Source organism: Patella vulgata, chromosome 5 (genome assembly GCF_932274485.2).
Source record: "Patella vulgata chromosome 5, xgPatVulg1.2, whole genome shotgun sequence".
NCBI classification, from domain to species: domain Eukaryota; kingdom Metazoa; phylum Mollusca; class Gastropoda; family Patellidae; genus Patella; species Patella vulgata.
The window spans coordinates 50,900,305-50,922,763 of record NC_065883.2 but is presented as its reverse complement, the minus strand read 5'-3'; the positions used below and the strand labels follow the sequence as shown (position 1 = coordinate 50,922,763).

Genomic DNA, 22,459 nt, shown 5'->3' with positions numbered 1-22,459 from the left:
TGATCCGCAGTAAATATTCACTTACATGTACCCGCTGGACTTTTGCACTGCGATATCACCCTAGGTGGAAGTGGATATTTTATAAACCCCGGGAACGAACCAACGAACCGCACAGAACAGTTTTCAATGGGTTATGATTTTGGCTGAGCACTGTCGTCGTTTTAGATAACTACGTTCGATTGTTTACTGTACTATTACTGACGGATGCATTTGTCCTACCATGGTCATGGACCTTGTGACTTGTCCTACATGATGGACCTTAATGACTTGTCCTACATGATGGACCTTAAAGGTCCATGGTCCTACTGATCCATAGTTTTTTTATATGATTATCTAAATTTGATTTTGAATTCATTGTGGTGCATTTTTATAGGGGATGCTCGATACACAGCCCATAACGTCCCGAATTGACAGAATTGCAATCGAGTGACGCGGAATTACCGAATTATCGAGCGGAATCTCTCACCCGTATTCCAGCGCCCGGATTCGAAATGAAGTTAGCACACATATTCCTACCGCCAATAAAACCCTAGACATAATTATCACGAAAATAATTGTTACCTTTATATTAGAAAATAACATTTTAAGACATATTAATGCAAAGTATATGTAATAGACAAAAAAAAAAACCCTAAACTATTACCGTAAACATACTAAAATATCGCACACTGGGCTAACTGAGCACGCAGAAAAGGGGTACGTCCAAGCTGCATCAAAACGCACCGAAACCAGCTTTGGTGGCAAAATGTTTTTTATTTCACAGAGTTAAGGAATGAATAAACTACTAGAATACAAAAATCCAGAAGCCACCTATGCTGGCTTTTCGAGATATATTACCTTGATATACTAAAAATATGGGTAGGCTCACGCAATTAACTTCTAAACTAGCTTTGGTGGTTCCAAGATCTTTATTTCACCAAATCGAAAGATGCATATAAATAAGGTATGAACATGTCAAATTTCATTAACATTCTATTTTGGCGTATCGAGTTATACCACCGAAAAGTTCCTAGCACACTGATTGGAGGCGGGGTTCGTGGGTACAATAAACAAGGTGTACACCCACGCTGCATCAAAAAACACTTAAACCAGCTTTGGTGGCAAAATGTTTTGTATTTCACAGAGTCAAGGGATGAATAAACTACTAGAATACAAAAATCCTGAAGCCTTCTATGCTGGCTTTTCGAGATGTTTTACCGTAAATGCATTAAATATGTGGTGGAATCGGGTTAGGGTAGGCTCACTGATCACGCAATAACTTCTACACTAGGTTTGGTAGCTCCGAGATCTTTATTTCATCAAATTGACAGATACATAAGGTATAAAAATGTCAAATTTCATTAACTTTCTATGTTGGCTTATCCAGTTAAACCACCGCAAAGTTCCTAGCACACGGATTCGAGGCGAGGTTCGTGGGTTCAATAAACAAGGGGTGCGCCCACGCTGCATCAAAAGCACCCAAAGAAGCTTTGGTGGCAAAATGTTTTGTATTTCACAGAGTCAAGGGATGAATAAACTACTAGAATACAAAAATCAAGAAGCCTTCTATGCTGGCTTTTCGAGATATATTACCGTATTACGTACTAAATATGTGGGGGAATCGGGTTAGGGTAGGCTCACTGCGCACGCAATTACTTCAAAACTAGCTCTGGTGGCTCCAAGATCTTTATTTCACCAAATCGACAGATGCATAAGGTATAAACATGTCAAATTTCATTAACTTTCTATGTTGGCGTATTGAGTTATACCACCGAAAAGTTCCTAGCACACTGATTCGAGGCGGGGTTCGTGGGTACAATAAACAAGGGGTACGCCCACGCTGCATCAAAAAGCACCCAAACCAGCTTTGGTGGCAAAATATTTTGTATTTCACAGAGTTAAGGGATGAATAAACTACTAGAATACAAAAATCCAGAAGCCTCCTATGCTGGATTTTCGAGATATATTAGCTTAAACATACTAAAAATATGGGGGAATCGTGTTAGGGTAGGCTGACTGCGCACGCAATAACTTTTAAACTATCTTTGGTGGCTCCAAGAACTTTATTTCACCAAATCGACAGATGCATAAGGTATGAACATGCAAAAGTTCATTAACTTTCTATGTTGGCGTATCGAGTTATACCACCGTAAAGTTCCTAGCACCCGGATTCGAGCCGGCGTTGGCGGGTTCAATAAACAAGGGGTACGCCCAAGCTGCATCAAAAAGAACCCAAACCAGCCTATCTAACCCGATTCCCCCATAGTTTTAGTATGTTTACGGTAATATATCTTGAAAAGCTAACAGAGAAGGCTTTTCGAATTTTGCAGTCTAGTAGTTTATTAATCCCTTGATTCTGTGAAAAGTGCGTTTTGATGCAGCGTGGACGTACCCCTTTTCTGCGTGCTCAGTTAGCCTAGTGTGCGATATTTTAGTATGTTTACGGTAATATTTTTTTTTTTTTGGGGGGGGGGGTTGTCTATTACATATATACTTTGCATTAATATGTCTTAAATGTTATTTTCTAATAAAAAGGTAACAATTATTTTCGTGATAATTATATCTAGGTTTTTATTGGCGCTAGGAATATGTGTGCTAACTTCTTGGGCTGAAGTCAGCGGACGTTACGCTGAGCGGACGTTTTATGACCTTGACCCTCATCGTCAAAAGCTGTGGTTAACAAAGCACAATGTTTAGTCGTTGAGAGAGAGAGAGAGAGAGAGAGAGAGAGAGAGAAATGGGGTTTAACGTCCACTCGACACAAACTAGGTCATTTCGGGACTAACATATGGTTTAATTTTAGGTCAATAATTCGCTTGCGCGTAGGGGTCTTTAGCAGTGTGAGGAAACCGGAGGACGCCAGTCGACTCAATGACAGACTTGATGATACAGCGCGCTTAGTCGTTGAAGTGAGCGTACAGAATGAATAACAAATTTCCGCGCTACTATTTAAACCATTGAAGACACACAATAATTGGAATGAAATAAAACAATCTTTATCCCCCATTTCTGTGGCACCATAGATAATTTCTGAAAGTCTCTGAAAGTCACCGCAAAACAGGTGGAATTAATTACCGGTTAAATCGCAAAACACCGGAATATACTGATCTCCTTTTTCTATCGATTTTCATTTACCAAACATAAATGTTTCTTTTTTTTCCTGAGCCAACCAATACACTTCATTGCACCATAGAATATTCCTGAAAGTCCTGGAAATAGTTTGAAATTCGTCCCGAAAAAGCACTACTCCCCCTCCACCCGCACGCTTTTTTGTCAATTGTTATTTACCAATAAACGCCCTCTGCTATTTCATTGAGCCACATAATAATTGACATTGAATGAACTAATGTTTATCCCTCTTTCAGGTGGCACCCTAGATTATTCCTTAAACACATCGAGCACTACCCCCACGTACCCCGTGTTTATTTTTTCAATTCTGTTTTACCAAAGGTCCGCTCTTATTTTATTTTCTTTGGGCCACTCAATACTTGGCATGGAATGAAAGAATGTCTTTGTTTATCAATTCTGTTTCACAAAACGTCCTTTGCTATCTTATTTTTCCTGAGCCACCCAAAAATAGACTTTGATTGAAAGAGAGTTTATCCCTCTTAAAAGTAGCACCATAAAATATTCCTGAAAGGCCTCGACTTTGTCTCAAATCCTTCCCCGAAAAGCACTTAACCCCTCACTTTTTTTTTATCAATTCTGTTATACCAAACTTCCGCCGCTATTTTATTTTTTTGAACCACTCAATACATGGCATGGAATGAAATAGTGTTTATCCCTCTTTCATGTGGCACCATAGATTATTCCTGAAAGCCCTCGACTGAGTCTTAAATCCGTCCCAGGAAAGCCGCCCCACCCCCTTCTTTCATGGCAATAACCTTATCATACGTGCGCTGCTTCATGTTCTTGTCTTGAGCCACTCAATACTTGGCATGTAATGGAACACAGTTTATCGCTCTTTCGTGTTGCAACATAGATTATTCTTTAAAATCCTTGATATAGTCTGAAATACGTCCGAAATGCCCCCCCTCACCCTTTCTTTGCAAACTGTGTTTTACCAAACGACTACTGCTATTTCGTTTTCTTGAGCCACGCAATACTTGGCATAAAATGAAAGAGTGGTTATCCCTCTATCATGTGGCACCATAGATTATTCTTGAAAGTCCTCAGCATGATCTGAAATCCGCCCCAGGAAAGCTGTAACCCCCCCCCCCTCCGTCTTGTTTGTCAATTGTGTTGCAGCAAACGTCCGCTGCTATTTTATTTTCTTGAGCCACCCAATACATGACATGGATTGAAAGAGTGTTTACTCCACTTTCACGTGGGACCAACCATTATTCCTGAAAGCCCTCGACCTGGTTTGAAATAAGTGACCGAAAAGCACTACCCCCTCTTTTATGCCAATTCTGTTTTACCAAACATCCACTGCTTTCTCATGTTCTTGAGCCACTCAATACTTGGCATTGAATGAAAGCGTGTTGACCCCTCTTTCATGTTGCAACATAGATTGTTCCTTAAAGTCCTCTGCATAGCATGAAAAGTGTCCCCGTAAAGCACTTACCCCACTTCCGTCTTTTTTGTCAATTCTATTGTACCAAACGTCCGCTGCTATTTTTTTTCCTGGACCACCTAATACATGATATGGATTTATAGAGTGCTTAATCCCCTTTCGTGTGACACCATAGATTATTCCTGAAAGTCCTTGGCATAGTCTGAAATCCGTCCCCGAAAAGCACACCCCACCCCGGCTTTTTATGTTTTACCAAACGTAAACGTGCTCTTCTATTTATTTCGTTGAGGCACCCAATACATTACATGGGAGGAAAGGGTATTTATCCCTCTTTCATGTGGCATCATAGAATATTCCTGAGAGTCATCGACATAGTCTGAAATTCGTCCCCGAAAAGCACCACCCACCCCCCAACACACACACACACAATTCTGCCTTTGTTTATCAATTTTGTCTCACAAAACGTCCTTTGCTATCTTATTTTTCCTTAGCCACCCGAAAATTGACTTTGAATGAAAGAGAGATTATCCCTCTTAAAACTGACACCATAGAATATTCCTGAAAGGCCTCGACTTATTCTGAAATCCTTCTCCGAAAAGCACTTACACCCCTCACTTTTTTTTAATCAATTCTGTTATACCAAACTTCCGCTGCTATTTTATTTTCTTGAGCCACTCAATACATGACATGAAATGAAAGAGTGTTTATCCCTCTTTCACGTGGCACCACAGATTATTCCTGAAAGCCCTCGACTGAGTCTTAAATCCGTCCCAGGAAAGCTGCCCCCCCCCCTTCTTTTATGTCAATAAGCTTACCAAACGTCAGCTGTTTCATTTCTTGAGCCACTCAATACTTGGCATCGAATGGAATACTGTTTATTCCTCTTTCATGTTGCAACATAGATTATTCTTTAAAATCACCGACATAGTCTGAAATACGTCCGAAACGCTCTCTCCAACACCCCCTCCCCTGTCTTGTTTCTCATTTCTGTTGTACCAAACTCCTGCTGCTATTTTGATTTTCTTGAGCCACCAAATACATAACGCGGATTGAAAGAATACTTATTTTGCCTTGGTATAGTCTGAAATCCGTCCCAGGAAAGCAGTACCTCCGTCCCCAGTCTTGTTTGTCAATTCTGTTGTACCAAACGTCCGCCGCTATTTTATTTTCTTGAGCCACTCAATACATGGCATGGAATGAAAGAGTGTTTATCCCTCTTTCATGTGGCACCATAGATTATTCCTGAAAGCTCTCGACTGAGTCTTAAATCCGTCCCAGGAAAGCTGCCCCCCCCCCTTTCTTTTATGTCAATAATCTTACCAAACGCCCGCTGCTTCATGTTCTTGAGCCACCTAATACTTGGCATGGAATGAAAGACTGTTGATACCTCTTTCGTGTGGTCCTGTCGATTATTCCTGAAAGGCCTCGACTTTGTCTGAAATCCTTCCCCGAAAAGCAATTACACCCCTCTCTTTTTTTTTTATCAATTCTGTTATACCAAACTTCCGCTGCTATTTTATTTTCTTGGGCCACTCAATACATGGCATGTAATGAAAGAGTGTTGATCCCTCTTTAATGTGGCACCGCAGATTATTCCTGAAAGCCCTCGACTTAGTCTGAAATCCGTCCCAGGAAAGTTGTATCCCCGCCCCCTTATGTCAACAATCTTACCAAACGTCCGCTGCTGTTTTATTTTCTTGAGCCACTCAATACTTTGCCTGGAATGGAAGACTGTTTATCCCACTTTCATGTTGCAACGTAGATTATTCTTTAAAGTCATCGACATAGACTGGAATACGTCCCCGAAGAGCCCCCCGTCCATCACTCTTTTTTTGTAAGTTGGGCTTTACCAAACTTCCGCTGCTATTTCAGTTTCTTGAGCCACGCAATACTTGTAATGGAATGAAAGGGTGTTTATCCCCCTTTCATGTGGCACCCTATATTATTCTTGAAAGTCCTCGGCATAATCTGAAATCCGTCCCAGGAAAGCTACCCCCACTCCTTTCTTTTTTGGCAATTAATTCTGTTTTACCCAACGTCCGCTTCCATTTTATTTTATTGAGCCACCCAGTACATAGCATGGCTTGAAAGTGTACCATATTTCTGCAATATTTTAGAAATGAAACTAACTTGAGACAGGTCTGTAGCTCTTAAAAAACATTAGGATCCAGTGTGGTGTTTTTAATCAAAAGTGTAACAGTAGCTTGTTTTAAAACTTTGGAAATAGTAGAAGATGATATGCAGGAATTTATTGTATTGGTAAAACATGAATAACTTCGTCTAAACAGTCATTAAGATTTAAGAACAGTAGTCGGAACATGATCTAATGAACCAGATTTAGGAGCAGACGATTTAATTAGCTTTAAAACAAAAGATTCACTAACCAAGTTAAAATTTTCTTAATAAACATAATTTTCTAACTTACCAAACTTACTAAAGTTTTATTTAAAACATCAAGTTCAGTCCTTATTTTTTTGTATTTCTATTTGAAAATAATCCGAGAATAAATAGTCCGCTCAGCATTGTGGTCCAATAATGAATTTGTCGTTTTGTCTGTCTGTTCTCACCATTTTCTATTTTATCAGAGTAAAATTTAATTTATTATTTTTTTTTTTTTTTAAAGATTTATAAATTTTTTTATGGACATACATTTGTTTTCCGCCACACATGTTAGGCCTTTTTAAACACTCTTTCATTCCATGCCATGTATTGGGTGGCTCAAGAAAATAAAATAGCAGCGGCCGTTTGGTAAAACAAAATTGACCAAAAAGACGTGTTGGGGCTAGTTCTTTACGGGGACGGTTTTCATACTATGCAGAGGACTTTCAGGAACAATCTATGTTGCAACATGAAAGAGGGATCAACACTCTTTCATTCAATGCAAAGTATTGAGTGGCTGAAGAACATGAAACAGCAGTGGATGTTTGGTAAAACCGAATTGGCATAAAAGTCGAGGGCTTTCGGGAATAATGGATGGTCCCACGTGAAAGTGGACATACATTTGTTTTCCGCCACACATGTTAGGCCTTTTTAAACACTCTTTCATTCCATGCCATGTATTGGGTGGCTCAAGAAAATAAAATAGCAGCGGCCATTTGGTGAAACAAAATTGACCAAAAAGACGTGTTGGGGCTAGTTCTTTACGGGGACGGTTTTCATACTATGCAGAGGACTTTCAGGAACAATCTATGTTGCAACATGAAAGAGGGATCAACACTCTTTCATTCAATGCAAAGTATTGAGTGGCTGAAGAACATGAAACAGCAGTGGATGTTTGGTAAAACCGAATTGGCATAAAAGTCGAGGGCTTTCGGGAATAATGGATGGTCCCACGTGAAAGTGGATTAAACACTCTTTCAATCCATGACATATATTGGGTGGCTCAAGAAAATAAAATAGCAGAGGACGTTTGGTGCAACACAATTGACAAACAAGACGGGGTGGGGGGGCTTTCCTGGGGCGGATTTCAGATTATGCTGAAGACTTTCAAGAATATTCTGTGGTGCCACATGATAGAGGGATAACCACTCTTTCATTCTATGCCAAGTATTGCGTGGCTCAAGAAAACGAAACAGCGTGATCGTTTGGTAAAGCACAGTTTGCAAAGAAATAGTGTAGGGGGTTGGGATGGGAGCTTTACGGACGTATTTCAGATTATGTCGAGGGTTTTAAAGAATATTCTATGTTGCAAAACGAAAGAGGGATAAACAGTGTTCCATTACATGCCAAGTATTGAGTGGCCCAAGAACATGACACAGCGGACGTTTGGTAAGATTATTGGCATAAAAGGGGGGGGGGGGCAGCTTTTTTGGGTCGAGGGCTTTCAGGAATAATCTATGGTGCCACATGAAAGAGGGATTAAACACTCTTTCGTTCCATACCATGTATTGAGTGGCTCAAGAAAATAAAATAGCAACGGAAGTCTGGTATAACAGAATTGATAAAAAAAAGTGAGGGGTGTAAGTGCTTTTCGGGGATGGCTGAAGGGGGGGGGGAATCGCGACCCGAGCTGTGAATTTATGAGACCAAGTTTTCCTAGACCAGTTTTTTGCGTAGATTTCGAATCTGGATGGTGATCGGGCGTTTGAGGGGGCGTTTTCGAGATATTGGGGGTCAAATGTCTACAATGGTGGGGGGGGGGGGTGCTGTGATGTCATTATGTTGACATAATATATTAATAAAACATACATTTCTAGGACTGCCCATCTATAAATAAGTGTTTATGATGCCCCTGGACAACTGTTTTGATTTGTGGGGAGGTGGGGTGGGGGCATCAGGTGTGCGCGTGTGGACGGTGGGGTGGGGATAAAATTGGAGGGGAAATGAGTTCACGTTGATTTAACTGATGATTTTCTAAGAGCTTTGTGAAACATCTCTAAATATGTTTATAAGATTCCTATTGTATGGGGGTAGACGGCGGGGTGAGTGCCAGTGGGGGGGGGGGGCGGTGCGGGTAATGGCGGATGGCAACAAGGTGGTAATAAAGAAAGGCCTGTTATCATTATCGATCAAAATTTGTATATTTGGATCATTGTTTGCGAAGAGAATGATTGGGATGCCTATTTCGCCAGAGCAAGAACGCAAAATACAATTTGTTTCAGCACCTCCATTAATTTGCAATGCGAAGAGGAGTAGGTAAGATATTTTGGTGTCCTCGTGGTTGGTTGTCAGTTTTAGGATATTCTCGACACTTTCAATACTAATCTTGATATTTTTTGATCCAATCAAGATTAGTATTGAAAGTGTCGAGAATATCTCGGCCTACGGTACATCCTTTCAGTGGTAATGACTATCTGTCTTTCTTTTTCAAGATAATCCCAAATTTCTAACAATTTTTAAAGAGCTGGGACAGACAAATGATGCTTCTGATGACGTTATTGCTGGTTTAGAAAAATTTGTTTGTACACGTACCTTGTACGGCGAAAACCGATTTACAGATCTTCTGGAGAAATTTTAATTGTGATGAAAAATAACAAAACTTTCTTTCTTTATTACCATCTTGCCCGAGTAGTCTTTTGCTGCAATAAACGCAATAATTATGTTGCAGCAATATGGAGACAGGTTGCAAAATTAATGATCGAACAAGATGACTTTGCGATACAAGGCTGGAATGAAGATTTACAATGTGAATGGGTATCTGAAGCATATCCAAAGGATATACGCAGGCTGTTGATCAGCCATCAAGAAGATATCTATCCCGCACATATTATAAGAATAAACTAATATCTAAACATGTGTTTTTATGTACATTTCAAGATCACTCGAAAAGTACCATTATAATTTAATATTTTGAATGACGATATTGGCACTGAACGAAAACTCGAGAAAACAATTTTCAGGTCAATTTTGAACCAAGTGGTTTCTGTCCCCCAAAATTAACTTACCCTCCCCCATACAATGGTAATCGTATACACATATTTAGAGATGTGCAGTGGAATTAAAAAGTAATGTTTTTACCAAGCTCTAAGAAAATCATCAACGTGAACCCCCACCCCCTTTCCATAAACGCACACCTGCTACCCCCACTCCACCTCCCTACAAATCAAAACAGCTGTCCAGGGGCATCATAAAGACTTATTTAAAGATGGGCAGTCCTAGAAATTTATGTTTTATTAATATATTATGTCAACATAATGCCCCCCCCCCCCCCACACACACATGCTATCCCTACCCCACCTCCCCACAAATCAAAACAGTTGTCCAGGGACATCATAAACACTTATTTATAGATGGGCAGTCTTAGAAATTTATGTTTTATTAATATATTACGTCAACATAATGACATCCCCCCCCCCCCCATTGTAGACATTAGACCCCCTATATCTCGAAAACGCCCCCTCAAACGCCTGATCACCACCCAGATTCGGAATCTACGCAAAAAACTGGTCTAGAAAAACTTGGTCTCATAAATTCACAGCTCGGGTGGCGACCCCCCCCCCCCCCCTTCAGCCACCGGACTAGGAAGGATTTCAGACAAAAGTCGAGGCTTTTCAGGAATATTCTATGGTGGCACTTTTAAGAGTGATAAACTCTCTTGCTTTTAAAGCCTATTTTCGGGTGGCTCAGGAAAAATAAGATAGCAAAGGACGTTTTGTGAGACAGAATTGATAAATAAAATAAAGACAGAAGTGTATGTATGTACAGTATGTGTGTTTGTTTGGGGGGGTCGGGGACGGATTTCAGGATGCCATATGAAAGAGAGGTAAATACCCTTTCTTCCCATCTAATGTATAGGTTGGCTAAACGAAATAAATAGAAGCGCACGTTTGGTAAAACAGAATTGATAAAAGGACGGGGTGGGGTGTGCTTTTCGGGGACGGATTTCAGACTAAATCGAGGGCTTTCAGGAATAAACTATGGTGCCACTCTTTCATTCTATGCCAAGTATTGAGTGGCTCAAGAAAATAAAATAGGAGCGGACGTTTGGGAAAACAGAATTAAAAAAATAAACACGGGGTGGGGGTAGTGCGTTTTGGGGACGGATTTTAAACTAAGTCGAGGTGTTTAAGGAATAATCTAGGGTGCCACCTGAAAGAGGTATAAACATTAGTTCATTCAATGTCAATTATTATGTGGCTCAATGAAATAGCAGAGGGCGTTTGGTAAATCACAATTGACAAAAAGCGTGCGGGTGGAGGGGGGGGGGGGGGTAGTGCTCTTTCGGGACGGATTTCAAACTAGCTATTTCCAGGACTTTCAGGAATATTCTATGGTGCCATGAAATGTATTGGTTGGCTCAGGAAAAAAAGAAACATTTATGTTTGGTAAATGAAAATCGATAGAAAAGGGAGATCAGTTTATATCCGGTGTTTTGCGGTTTAACCGGTAATTAATTCCACCTGTTTTGCGGTGTATCCAGTGACTTTCAGAAATTATCTATGGTGCCACAAAAATGGGGGATAAAGATTGTTTCATTTCATTCCAATTATTGTGTGTCTTCAATGGTTTAAATAGTAGCGCGGGCTTTTGTTATTCATTCCGTACGCTCACTTCAACGGCTAAACATTGTGTTTTGTTAACCGCGGCTTTCGACGATAAGGGTAAAGGTCATAAAACGTCCGCCGTCTTCAACCCACACTCGGCAAACCTCGACAGATTCCGGTACCCTACTGTACATATTAGATGCGTAGAATCTGTCGAGGTTTGCCGAATGCTTCAGCCCAACCAACTAGCTTCCGGTTCTTACATTACGAAATGTAAACAACGAGAAACAACAAAATCTCTCTAATAAATTTAATCTAGGCTATTCAGTATTATCAATTTGATTGTCCAAATTAATCATAGAGATTCTTGTCCAGTACGGCAGTAGGCCCTACCAGTGGTAATACTTTAACTCTTTCGATTTTACGTTTCTCAATTTTAGCAAAATTAAGTTGTTTAGTTCATAGTATAGTTGCATGCCCCCCCCCCCACCAACCCAAATCGAATCATTCATTAGGCTAGTAGGCTACTACTAGGCCTATTGGGCTTGTGAAAATAGGTCTATTTTTTATAGCATAAGTATTTAATTGGCAGATTGTATATGGCCATGTTATTACTAACAAATTTCAATCAATGTCATATATATAATATATGTATGTAGCCTAGCGGTAGAGCCTCAAATGTTATAAGCTTATAAATTATTATTAATTAGACATTAAACATACATTATGCAAGAGCTAAATCTGTCTATTGCAGGTCTTTTTTAGGCCTGAAATGTTATCTAAATTATTAATTAGACATTAATTAACCTATCCAGACCATAATCATAATAAACTCTAGATTGCATCGGTAGCCTGCGATCTTTAGTGGATTGTGGAGTCAATTTATTGCATAACTTTCCTTCACAATTTAACGATTAAATGGATAATCAAGACTATGCTGTTTATCGTACTGACTTTAGTAATGATGATCAAGGCTTGGTGGAAATCCAATCGCTTTGTTCTCGGTTCATAGTGGATCAATTTGAACGAAATTTTCAGCAAATTGCCTTTACATTACCTAGTTTTAAACTATTATAATGAGAACTGCCAACTCTTTATCCAATCTCCCATAATGTATCTTTAATTAACTTATCCAGACCATAATCAACTCTCGATGGCATCGGATACTCTACTTTTAACTAGATTAGAATAGTTCGCAATTTAAAAATTTAATTTAAAATTTGGAAAGCGAGGCTAAGTCTCGATTATACCAGTGGCCTGGTTACCACAATGTAGGCCCTACACATCTTGTCAAACCTACAAACAGTGATAACTTGGCTCAGAACGAAGTAATTTGAATGAAATTTTCAATATTTTCATTTTACATTATCTATTTTTGAGCTATTATGGCAAGAATGGTCAGGTCTTTATCTAAATCTTACATAATGTATCTTTAAAGGAGCTAAATATTTGGGGCCTAGAAATTGACACAAATGGGTCACAACACATATAGTAATGTAATATGAATGTATATTACCTGATTTACATTCAGTCGTGTCCGTTTTACTCTAATTTCAAATCAGTTATGTTCGGCAATCGAATGGCAATCTTTAACATCTGGTTATTCCAGTCTATATCAATAGTATTTATTGCGCATGCTTTCCAGATAAGAATATGTCAATGTTTGACATGTACCAATGGTAAAATGTTTATTTTGGCTTAAATATTGGATATCAGAAGCCCCCAATGTTGATTTAAATTAACAAATAATTCATGTTTTCAATGTCAAAGACTTTGGATGATATTGAATTAAAGACTTAGCTACTTAAATAAAACCAACTCAATAATGAACAATACAGATCTATATTTCATCTCGTTTTTTTTTATACTTTCGATGGCCTCTACTACATGAAGATCTGACCAGTTGTAGTGGGAGGTCGCATCAGGGGTCATACGTGTGACTTTTGATCTATGATGAGTATGACGTCAAACATTTGATTAACCAATCAGCGTTGATGTTTCTAGTAGTAGGATACACACAATTACCTGCATCACACGCCAAGAACTTGCTACAACAGACCGTTTCATTGGTTAGTCCCTCACATCAAATCAAAGAGAATGTGGGTTATATATCAACTCTTCCAGATCCTAGTAGTAAAGACAAGTAAAATGAAAATTTGAACTATAAAAAATGAAACGAAATAGGCTGTGTTTTAATCAGATTGTATTATGAATAGGCCTATAGGCCCAATTATGTGAATATATCAGCAATAGAATTTATGACGTAACAATTAAACTTGGCAGTTTTAAATGTAGTAGATCTTGTAATTCCACAGTATTCAACCCGCACATTTTCTTCTCAAAAGAATGCATCGTGATGCACCTGGTAAACATCTACTGAAAATATATATCAACTTTCAGATTAGATTAAAGCTGAACCTTTATAAATCTGTTTGAAATGTGGCGCTATAGATGATCTTCTCCAATTCAATTTATACTAAACAATTTATTTTGTTTCTACTAGAAACTTTAAACTGTAAATTCTAAATCTATTTCAAGCAAAATGGTCAAACCTCTTTGACTTGGGTAAAAGAAAATTGTTGATTTCACTGGATTTTGTATATTGATATGTTTTATTCGATGATAATCGTTTTTTGGTAAAAAAATTTACATCCATGATAATGCAAATGTTGAGATATGTTCCACTGTAAACCTAGGGGCTGGGTGGTCTAAGGCGTGCACTTTAGATCATAAGTTCTGTCATTGAGTCAAGTAGCGTGGTTTTGATTCCCCAGCTTGTACATGACAAAAAGTAGGTTTTGCCTGTCCAATCTCATAGGTTTGCTCTGGATTCTCTTTTCTTCTCCTACTGCTAAAGACCCATTATGACCGTTATCAAGAGATTAAGTAAAGACACTTATTGAAGTTTGTTATTTAAATCACTCGTCTTATAGATATTTTGATGTTTATTCTCAGATATAATGAAATGGTATCGTGTCTGTGTGAGCTGTATATATGGTCACTTAGAAACCTGTATGCCATTCCAGGTAAAAGAGATATGTACTTGAAACTTATATATTATGTAAATTGCAGAATCCAATTAGAATAATTATTCCTTTCAGCAAGACAATAAATGTAATTCATTTCGCATTATGTATTTAAAATAACATTTGATTTGCATATACATAAAACATTTGAAGCACTGACCTACTTGGGGTAAAGTATTTTTTAGGAACATCTGTTGAACTCCTTTAAAACTACTTTCATGTGTTTGACTCATAATGAAATTTTTAATGTCGGATAGGCTGATTTGTCTCATAATTTGCGTAATATCTAATGTGGACATTTTTAATGTAACTAAGTAATCAGATCACTTGAAACAGAATATGTTATTTTTAATGACCACCGAAGATCTCCAAAGCACTATGGTAAAACAGTGAAAACTTGAGAAGTACTTAATCTGGCAGATATCATTTTAAGTACTTTTTGTTTCATATTGGACCTTATTCAGTGAGAATTTTTTTCAGACTTTTATTAAAATAGTTGGACTTTTAGCAACTTTAGGTTAAAATAACTTTATTCCTTTTCTTCCCTCTCCCAGAATGTTAAGAACCATTTGAAACTGCTGTATATACGATATAGTTACATGTTTTTGTTTATTTCAGATAGTGTAATAGGTTGTCACAGCTACCATGATAAAGGTGAAATTTACTGTTTTATTTTCACAGTAAATAGTTTTAACTATAACACATTCAATAATAATAACACAAACTAATCACGTTAAAAAATGTCATTATGTTTGACAGGGTGACTTTCAACTGTGAACAAAGGCCATTATGTAAACAATATAACATGAACAGCTGTCTAGTCGTTCGGATGGGACGAAAAACCGAGGTCCCATATACACATGCGCGTGCACGTAAAAGATCCCTTGACAGTTGGAATTCGATATAAGAGTAGGCGGTACTGCCGCTGTGCGGGCCAAATTTCCCTCATAGCACACTGTATGCCGTATGCCCGTCTTCATTAGCCCAGTTCGGAGCAGAACAGTAGGACGTTAAACCCCATTTCATTTCATTTCGCTATTGTTTTTGTGACTTATCTATCATTCAATTATAAAATACCTACAATATTTATATCACATGAGAGTTCTTTTGGTTATCTACTACATGATAAAGATAACATGTGATGTTTGATATGTAATACAGCATGGAAGGTGTATATCGTCGGTGAGCTATCAAAATTGCGTATATCGTCAAAATTTTGTATATCCTTTTTATACACCCACATTGAAATGTGGTCGTATATTGTCATCGCACCTGTCCGTCCGGCCGGCTAAAGTTAATATCAGATTGACTTAAAATTTATATACAGTGTTTAAAGCCATGAGACGAAGACGCCTATTGATTTTCAGCGATTTCCAATAATTACTGCCAGAGTTATGGCCCTTGATCACTTAAAAAAATCTTCTGGATGCTGTAGAAGCTAAAGTTAATATCCGCTTGACTTTAAATTTATACACAGTGTTTAAGGTTATGAGACAAAGAAGGCTATTGATTTTCAGCGATTTCCGATAATTACTGCCAGAGTTATGGCCCTTGATCACTTCAAAAAATCTTATGGACGCTCTAGAGCCTAAAGTTAATATCCGATTGACTTTGAATTTATACACAGTGTTTAAGGTAATCAGCCGAAGAAGCCTATTGATTTTCAGCGATTTCCGATAATTACTGCCAGAATTATGGCCCTTGATCACTTCAAAAAATCTTGTCGATGCTCTAGAGGCCAAAGTTAATATCTGATTGATTTTAAATTTTTACATAGTGTTTAAGGTCATGAGACGAAGAAGCCTATTGATTTTCAGCGATTTCAGATAATGACTGCCAGAATTATGGCCCTTGATCATTTTGAAATATCTTGTGGACGCTCTAGAGGCTAAAGTTAATATCCAATTGACTTTAAATTTATACACAGTGTTTAAGGTCATCAGACGAAGAGGTCTATTCATTTTCAGCGATTTTCGATAATTACTACCAGAGTTATGGCCCTTGATCACCTCAAAAAATCTTGTGGATGCTCTAGAGGCCAAAGTTGATATCCGATTGACTTTAAATTTATACACAATGTTTGAGGTCATGAGACGAAGAATCCTATTGATTTTCAACGATTTCCAATTACTGCCAAAGTAATGGCCCTTGATCACTTTGAAAAATCTTGTGACGCTCTAGAGGCTAAAGTTATCATCCGATTGACTTCAGATTGACTTCAGATTGACTTCAGATTGATACAGAGTTTAAGATCTTGAGACGAACAAGTATATGGATTTTTAATGAATTTTTATGACTTGAACAGCTAAATCCTAATGGTTTTCTGATAATTACTTCATGAGTTGTTACTCTTAATCAGATTTTAGTGTATTATAAATGCTTCATTACCGAAAAAAGTAAAAATATGCGACAACACTTGTTGACTGCCCGGATGATATAGCTGGCAACCCATCTTTTTCCCATTTTCTAAATCCCCGGCGTCTGGCACGAATTTCTATCTGGGTCTCGTAACTCTAAACCAATAAGAAATACTCTTTTGGAACACGTGAAAAAAAATTATATTTTGATTGGTGATTATTTGGTATCGCAAAATTCCGTACCTCTGATGAATTTGATCGTCACCTCGTGTGGTTTTGCTTAGCTAAACAATTGGACTTGTAGGTGAGTAATTTGTTATTTTTATAACTTAATTAACGTTTATGATACTTATCAGACATGAAACTCGCTATAAGAAGCTATGAATCGGCCTGTAAATTATGATGATATTTAGAGATAGGCTTCCTATGTATGCATCGTGGGTGTTATTTATTAATAAAGTTGGTAAATGTATTTTCTACATATTCACTGCAACATTGTATTAGCTTTGTTTAAAATATAATGAATACGAAGTGCTAATAACTGTAATAATTTGAAATTAGTGATATAACATAGGAATATCTCTGACGTCTAAGCCTATTGATAATCAAGTTAAAGAGCCATATGAATATTTGATAATTTGTAATTTGTATTTGTGATATTTGATAATGCCTTGAACTGTTTATCGTAAGATTTTTGAAGATATTCTCAAATTATGTTTCAGAAATTCAACAAAATGGGTGATTTTTCAAGAGGAAAATTGTTGCTAAAAATGGCTCTAAACTCTAAAAGTAATAGGTCTTGAAATCCAGGTGAAGTGGAATCAACTTCGGCGTTTCAGAAAATTCCTAAGGAGCCTGTTCTTACATGGAATAGGAGAAGATCTCTAATATTTTAATCTGGAATTTCAGTTGCGAAAACTGACATAGGCCTATTACCATCAATGGTTGGCATCTCAGAAATTCAACAAAATGGGTGATTTTTCAAGAAGAAAATTGTTGCTAAAAATGGCTCTAAACTCTAAAAGTAATAGGTCTTCAAATCCAGGTGAAGTGGAATCAACTTCGGCGTTTCAGAAAATTCCTAAGGAGCCTGTTCTTACGTGGAATTGGAGAAGATCTCTAATATTTTCAACTGGAATTTCAGTTGCGAAAACTGACATAGGCCTATTACCATCAATGGTTGGCATTACCATCTGCATCTCGAACAATACTGTCTATACCTACACCCCACACCCCACTCCGTACTTGGCCTGCATCTACTTCCAAGTTAACGTCATCAGCTATCTACTTACCTGTAACCATGTCCTACTCACCTGCAACAGTGTCCTACTCACCTGTATCGACGACTAACTTACCGGCAACTATATACTATTGCCCCACATCAACGACATGGTTCCATTTACGGTTACCTGCATCAAAATCAACACTTTACATACCCCCCTCAAATACCTACTTACCTGCATCAGAGTTCTTCTCACCTGCATCAACAACCGGCTTATCGGTAATGACGTCCTACTCACACGCATCAACGTCATGGCCCTACTTACCTGCATCAAAATCAATTTCGTTCATAAATTCACCAAATACCTACCCACCTGTATCAACGACCAGCTTACGCCTAACAATGTGCAACCCACCCGTAGCAACATCCTGGAAAAACTTAACCAGTAATAACGTCGTCCTACATACCTGCTTACCTTCTTCCACATCCTACTTAACTGAGCGTACATCATCCACTTATTTACCTGAATCAAAGTCACATTTACCTGCATTAAACTCATATTTACCTGAAGCAACGTCTTACCTATCTGCATCAAATTGTTGTATTCATGCAGGACAAACATCAACGTCAGTTACAGATCAAAGCTGTAACAGTATACCAAGCCTCCTTAGATCAACTGATACGGAGGCCTATTTTCATACACCACGCTCTGATCAAGGAGCATCGAATTTACCTGCATCTATTCTAGATATTAGTCTACCCATTCCTTGTGACAATCCATTCATACCAGGGCAGCTGATACTACAAACTACCCCTTTAAAATCTAAAGTCAATTTGCGATGCTTCGAGTTGGGCAATTTCACTGACTCTGAGAGTGAGTTCAATGATGATGATGATAGAGATCCAGAATGGACACCAAGAAAGAAGACTTCTATGTTTGAACTTGGTGTACAGCAGGGATCTTAATCGGCTGGAGGATCACGTGGCTAAATCGGTAATATGCTGGCTCGTTAGCCTGGAGGTCGAGTGTTCGATCCCTGCATTGGCCGAGAAAGTTCATTCAGATTTTCCGGCGTGGTTTCCCCTTGTCAGTGATGCAGGAAGGAGGGCCTGACAAGGACAGCTGTCTAGTCGTTCGTATGGGATGAAAAACCGAGATCCCTTTTACACATTGGCGTGCACATAAAAGATCCCTTGGCAGTTGGAATTCAATATAAGAGTAGGCCGTAGCGCCGCTGCCCGGGCAAAATTTCCCTCATAGCACACTGTATGGCGTATGCCTGTCTTCATTAGCCCAGATTAGGAGCAGAACAGTAGGACGTTAAACCCCATTTCATTTCATTTCATTTCTTAATCAGCTGTTTTTCGTCGGCTTTAGCCGATTGATCTTTAATCTAACCGATTGGTAAAACAATGAACCGACCACTAAGGTATCACAAATTAATCTACTTTCGGACGATTTATAAAGAATTAATTATCAGGCCGATTGGTAAAACAATGAACCGGCCACTATGGTATCATAAATCAATCTACTTTAGGTCGATTACAAAGAGTTAATTATTACTCGTCGATTAAGAAACCCGTCAAAATGGCCGCCCCTCGTTCGCAAATAGTGTCAAAATATTGTGTATCAGGGTTGTGGATCCTCTGGAGGTTACAATTTTCATCTGATTTTGATGAAATTTGAAATGCATGTTTATAACCCAAATATCTTGGCTCCTTTCTATTTTCGTGCATATCAAATCGTAACTTCCTGAATTATGGCCCCTGATTGTATGCAAAATCGCGTTTTTAGCTTTTGGTCCCTCTAGAGGTCACAATTATTATCCGATTTAAAAAAAGACGTTCGAATATATCACCTTTACACCGTAATTTTGTCTGAGGTTGAGTTTCATGAAAATCGGACCGAAATTGCCAGACAAAATGGCTGTCCCTCGTACACAAATAGTGTAAACATCTGGTATATCAAAGTTGTGGACCCTCTAGAGGTCACAATTATGATCCGATTTTGATGAAAGTTGAAATGCAAGTTTATAACCCAAAGATCCTGGTTCCTTTCAATATTTGCGCATATCGAATTGTAACTTCCTGAATTATGGCCACTTGTTGTACGAAAAATCATGTTTTTAGCTTGTGGTCCCTCTAGAGGTCACAATTATTATTCGATTAAAAAAATGTTCGAATATATCACCGTTACACCATAATGTTTGTTGACGTTGAATTTCGTGAAAATCGGGCCAAAACTGCTGGACAAAATGGCCGCCCCCTGTACACAAATAGTGTAAACATCTGGTAAATCAAGGTTGAGGTCACAATTTTGATCTGATTTTGATGAAAGTTGAAATACATGTTTATAACCCAAAAGATCTTGGTTCCATTCGATATTTGCTTGTATCGGATAGTATCTTCCTGAATTATGGCCCTTGAATGTACAAAAAATCGCGTTTTTAGCTTGTGGTCCCTCTAGAGGTCACAATTATTATTTGATTTAAAAAAAGGGTTCGAATATATCACCGTTACACCGTAACTTCCTGGATTATGGCTCCTAATTGTTCGAAAAATCGCATTTTTAGCATACAGATTCTCTAGAGGTCACTTTTTTTTTTTTTTTTTTTTCCGATTTTAAAAACCGTTTAAATATATCACCATTCCACCATATTGAAGGTTGAATTCGAATTTCGGGAAAATGGAAATGAAACTGCTGGACAAAATGGTCGCAAATTGTGTAAAAGTATGCTACGAAGGTCACAATTTTTATCTGATTTTGATGAAACTTGAAACATATCTTTATATCCCAAAGATCTCAGTCCCTTTTGATATTGTTGCCCCGGATTGTACAAAAAATCCTGGGTTTTTTGTTTAGCTTGTTCTCTATCCATCTCTTGCAAAACGTGGGCATATCCTGCCTGGCAGCCGCTGGTTATACACTCACATTGATATGTGGTCATATGTTGTCGACGCCCCCATCCGTCGGTCCGTGTGGACGCTCTAGAGGCTAAAGTTATTATCCAATTGACTTTAGATTTATACACAGTCTTTACGGTCATGAAGCCTATTAATTTTCTGCGATTTATGATAATTACTTATGGCCCTTGATGACTTTGAAAAATCGTGTGGACGCTTTAGAGGTTAAAGTTAATATCTGATTGACTTTAAATTCATACACAGTGTTTAAGGTCATGAGACGAAGAATCCTATTGATTTTCAGCGATTTCTGATTATTACTGCCAGAGTTATGGCCCTTGATCACTTCAAAAGATCTTGTGCACGCTCTAGAGGCTAAAGTAAATATCCGATTGACTTTAAATTGATATGCAGTGTTTGAGGTCGTGAGACAAAGAAGCCTATCGATTTTCAATGATTTCCGATAACTACTGCCAAAGTTATGGCCCTTGATCACTTTGAAAAATCTTGTGATGCTCTAGAGGCCAAAGTTATCATCCGATATTAAAATCCATGATATTAAATGTTTCGTATACTAAACGTTAGCATGGGCCAGAACTTTATAACAACCAAACAAATTCTAATGGTTTTCTGATAATTACTTCATGAGTTGTTACTCTTAATCAGATTTTAGTGTATTATAAATGTTTCATTACCAAGAAAAAAATAAAAATATCGGACAGCTCTTGTTGACTGTTCGGACAATTTAGCTGCTGTGGGCGTATGTTGCATTGCCTGGCAACCTATCTTTTAAATTTACATGTTTTTCCTATATCGCGATATTAATCGTATTGTAGACTATGAATCGTGATGCGCATCGTATCGTGGCCTGACGTATTGTTGCAGCCCTACTTGGTATTAATGATAAGACTTGTTTAAGAATGGTTGAAAGGCAAATATCGTGCGGGTATCCCAAAGACAGCTGCAGCAACTAAAAGATGCGTTTCGGTATCCAATACAGAGAAGGTCAACTATGCACGACACTTCTTTAACAAACTTCCCAAATTACCTTCACATTACTGTAGGTTGTCTTTGAAGAAAAATTATCTGGAGCCAGTCATTACTAGTGCGTCTGAAATATATAAAATGTATGTGAAAGTTTTGTAAACACAATGACAAGCTTTTAGTTCGCAAGGAAGGCTATCATATCCGTATTCAATGATCTTAATTTGGGCATTTATCGGCTTAAGAAAGACAGATGTGACATTTATCTCTGAAGCAGACTATAACTTACACATCTGAAGATCACGTTAAGGTTGTGACATTAGATCTCCAGTCCTTGTTATGTCCTTTGCTTACTGCTAGTTCCATGTACTACAAGACGAAATTGGGATGTCATAATTACACAATTTTTGATCTTGCGAGCAAAGATGTGGTCAATTACTTTTGGAATGAAGGTATTGGGGATCTTAATGCAAACACTTTTGCCTCTTGGTTAATTGATTATCTATCGACCATGATGTCAAAGAACTTATTTTGTATAGCGATGATTG

At 38.1% G+C, this 22,459-nt stretch overlaps 1 protein-coding gene across 4 annotated transcripts in view; it reads left to right on the top strand.

Annotated features, from left to right (window-relative positions):
* The first annotated feature begins 11,661 nt into the window (after positions 1 to 11,661).
* Positions 11,662 to 22,459, top strand: part of LOC126821159 (WD repeat-containing and planar cell polarity effector protein fritz homolog) — a 161,899-nt gene continuing 151,101 nt past the window's right edge. For 3 of the 4 annotated variants that reach the window (XM_050549525.2, XM_050549526.2, XM_050549523.2), the window contains exons 1-3: positions 11,662 to 11,816; positions 14,374 to 14,444; positions 15,063 to 15,098. In XM_050549525.2, the coding sequence (XP_050405482.1) occupies positions 14,384 to 14,444; positions 15,063 to 15,098 (97 nt within the window). In that variant the 5' untranslated portion in view covers positions 11,662 to 11,816; positions 14,374 to 14,383. Of the gene's footprint in view, positions 11,817 to 13,316; positions 13,488 to 14,373; positions 14,445 to 15,062; positions 15,099 to 22,459 lie in introns of those variants that run through there. The other variant, XM_050549524.2, reaches the window with a different exon arrangement.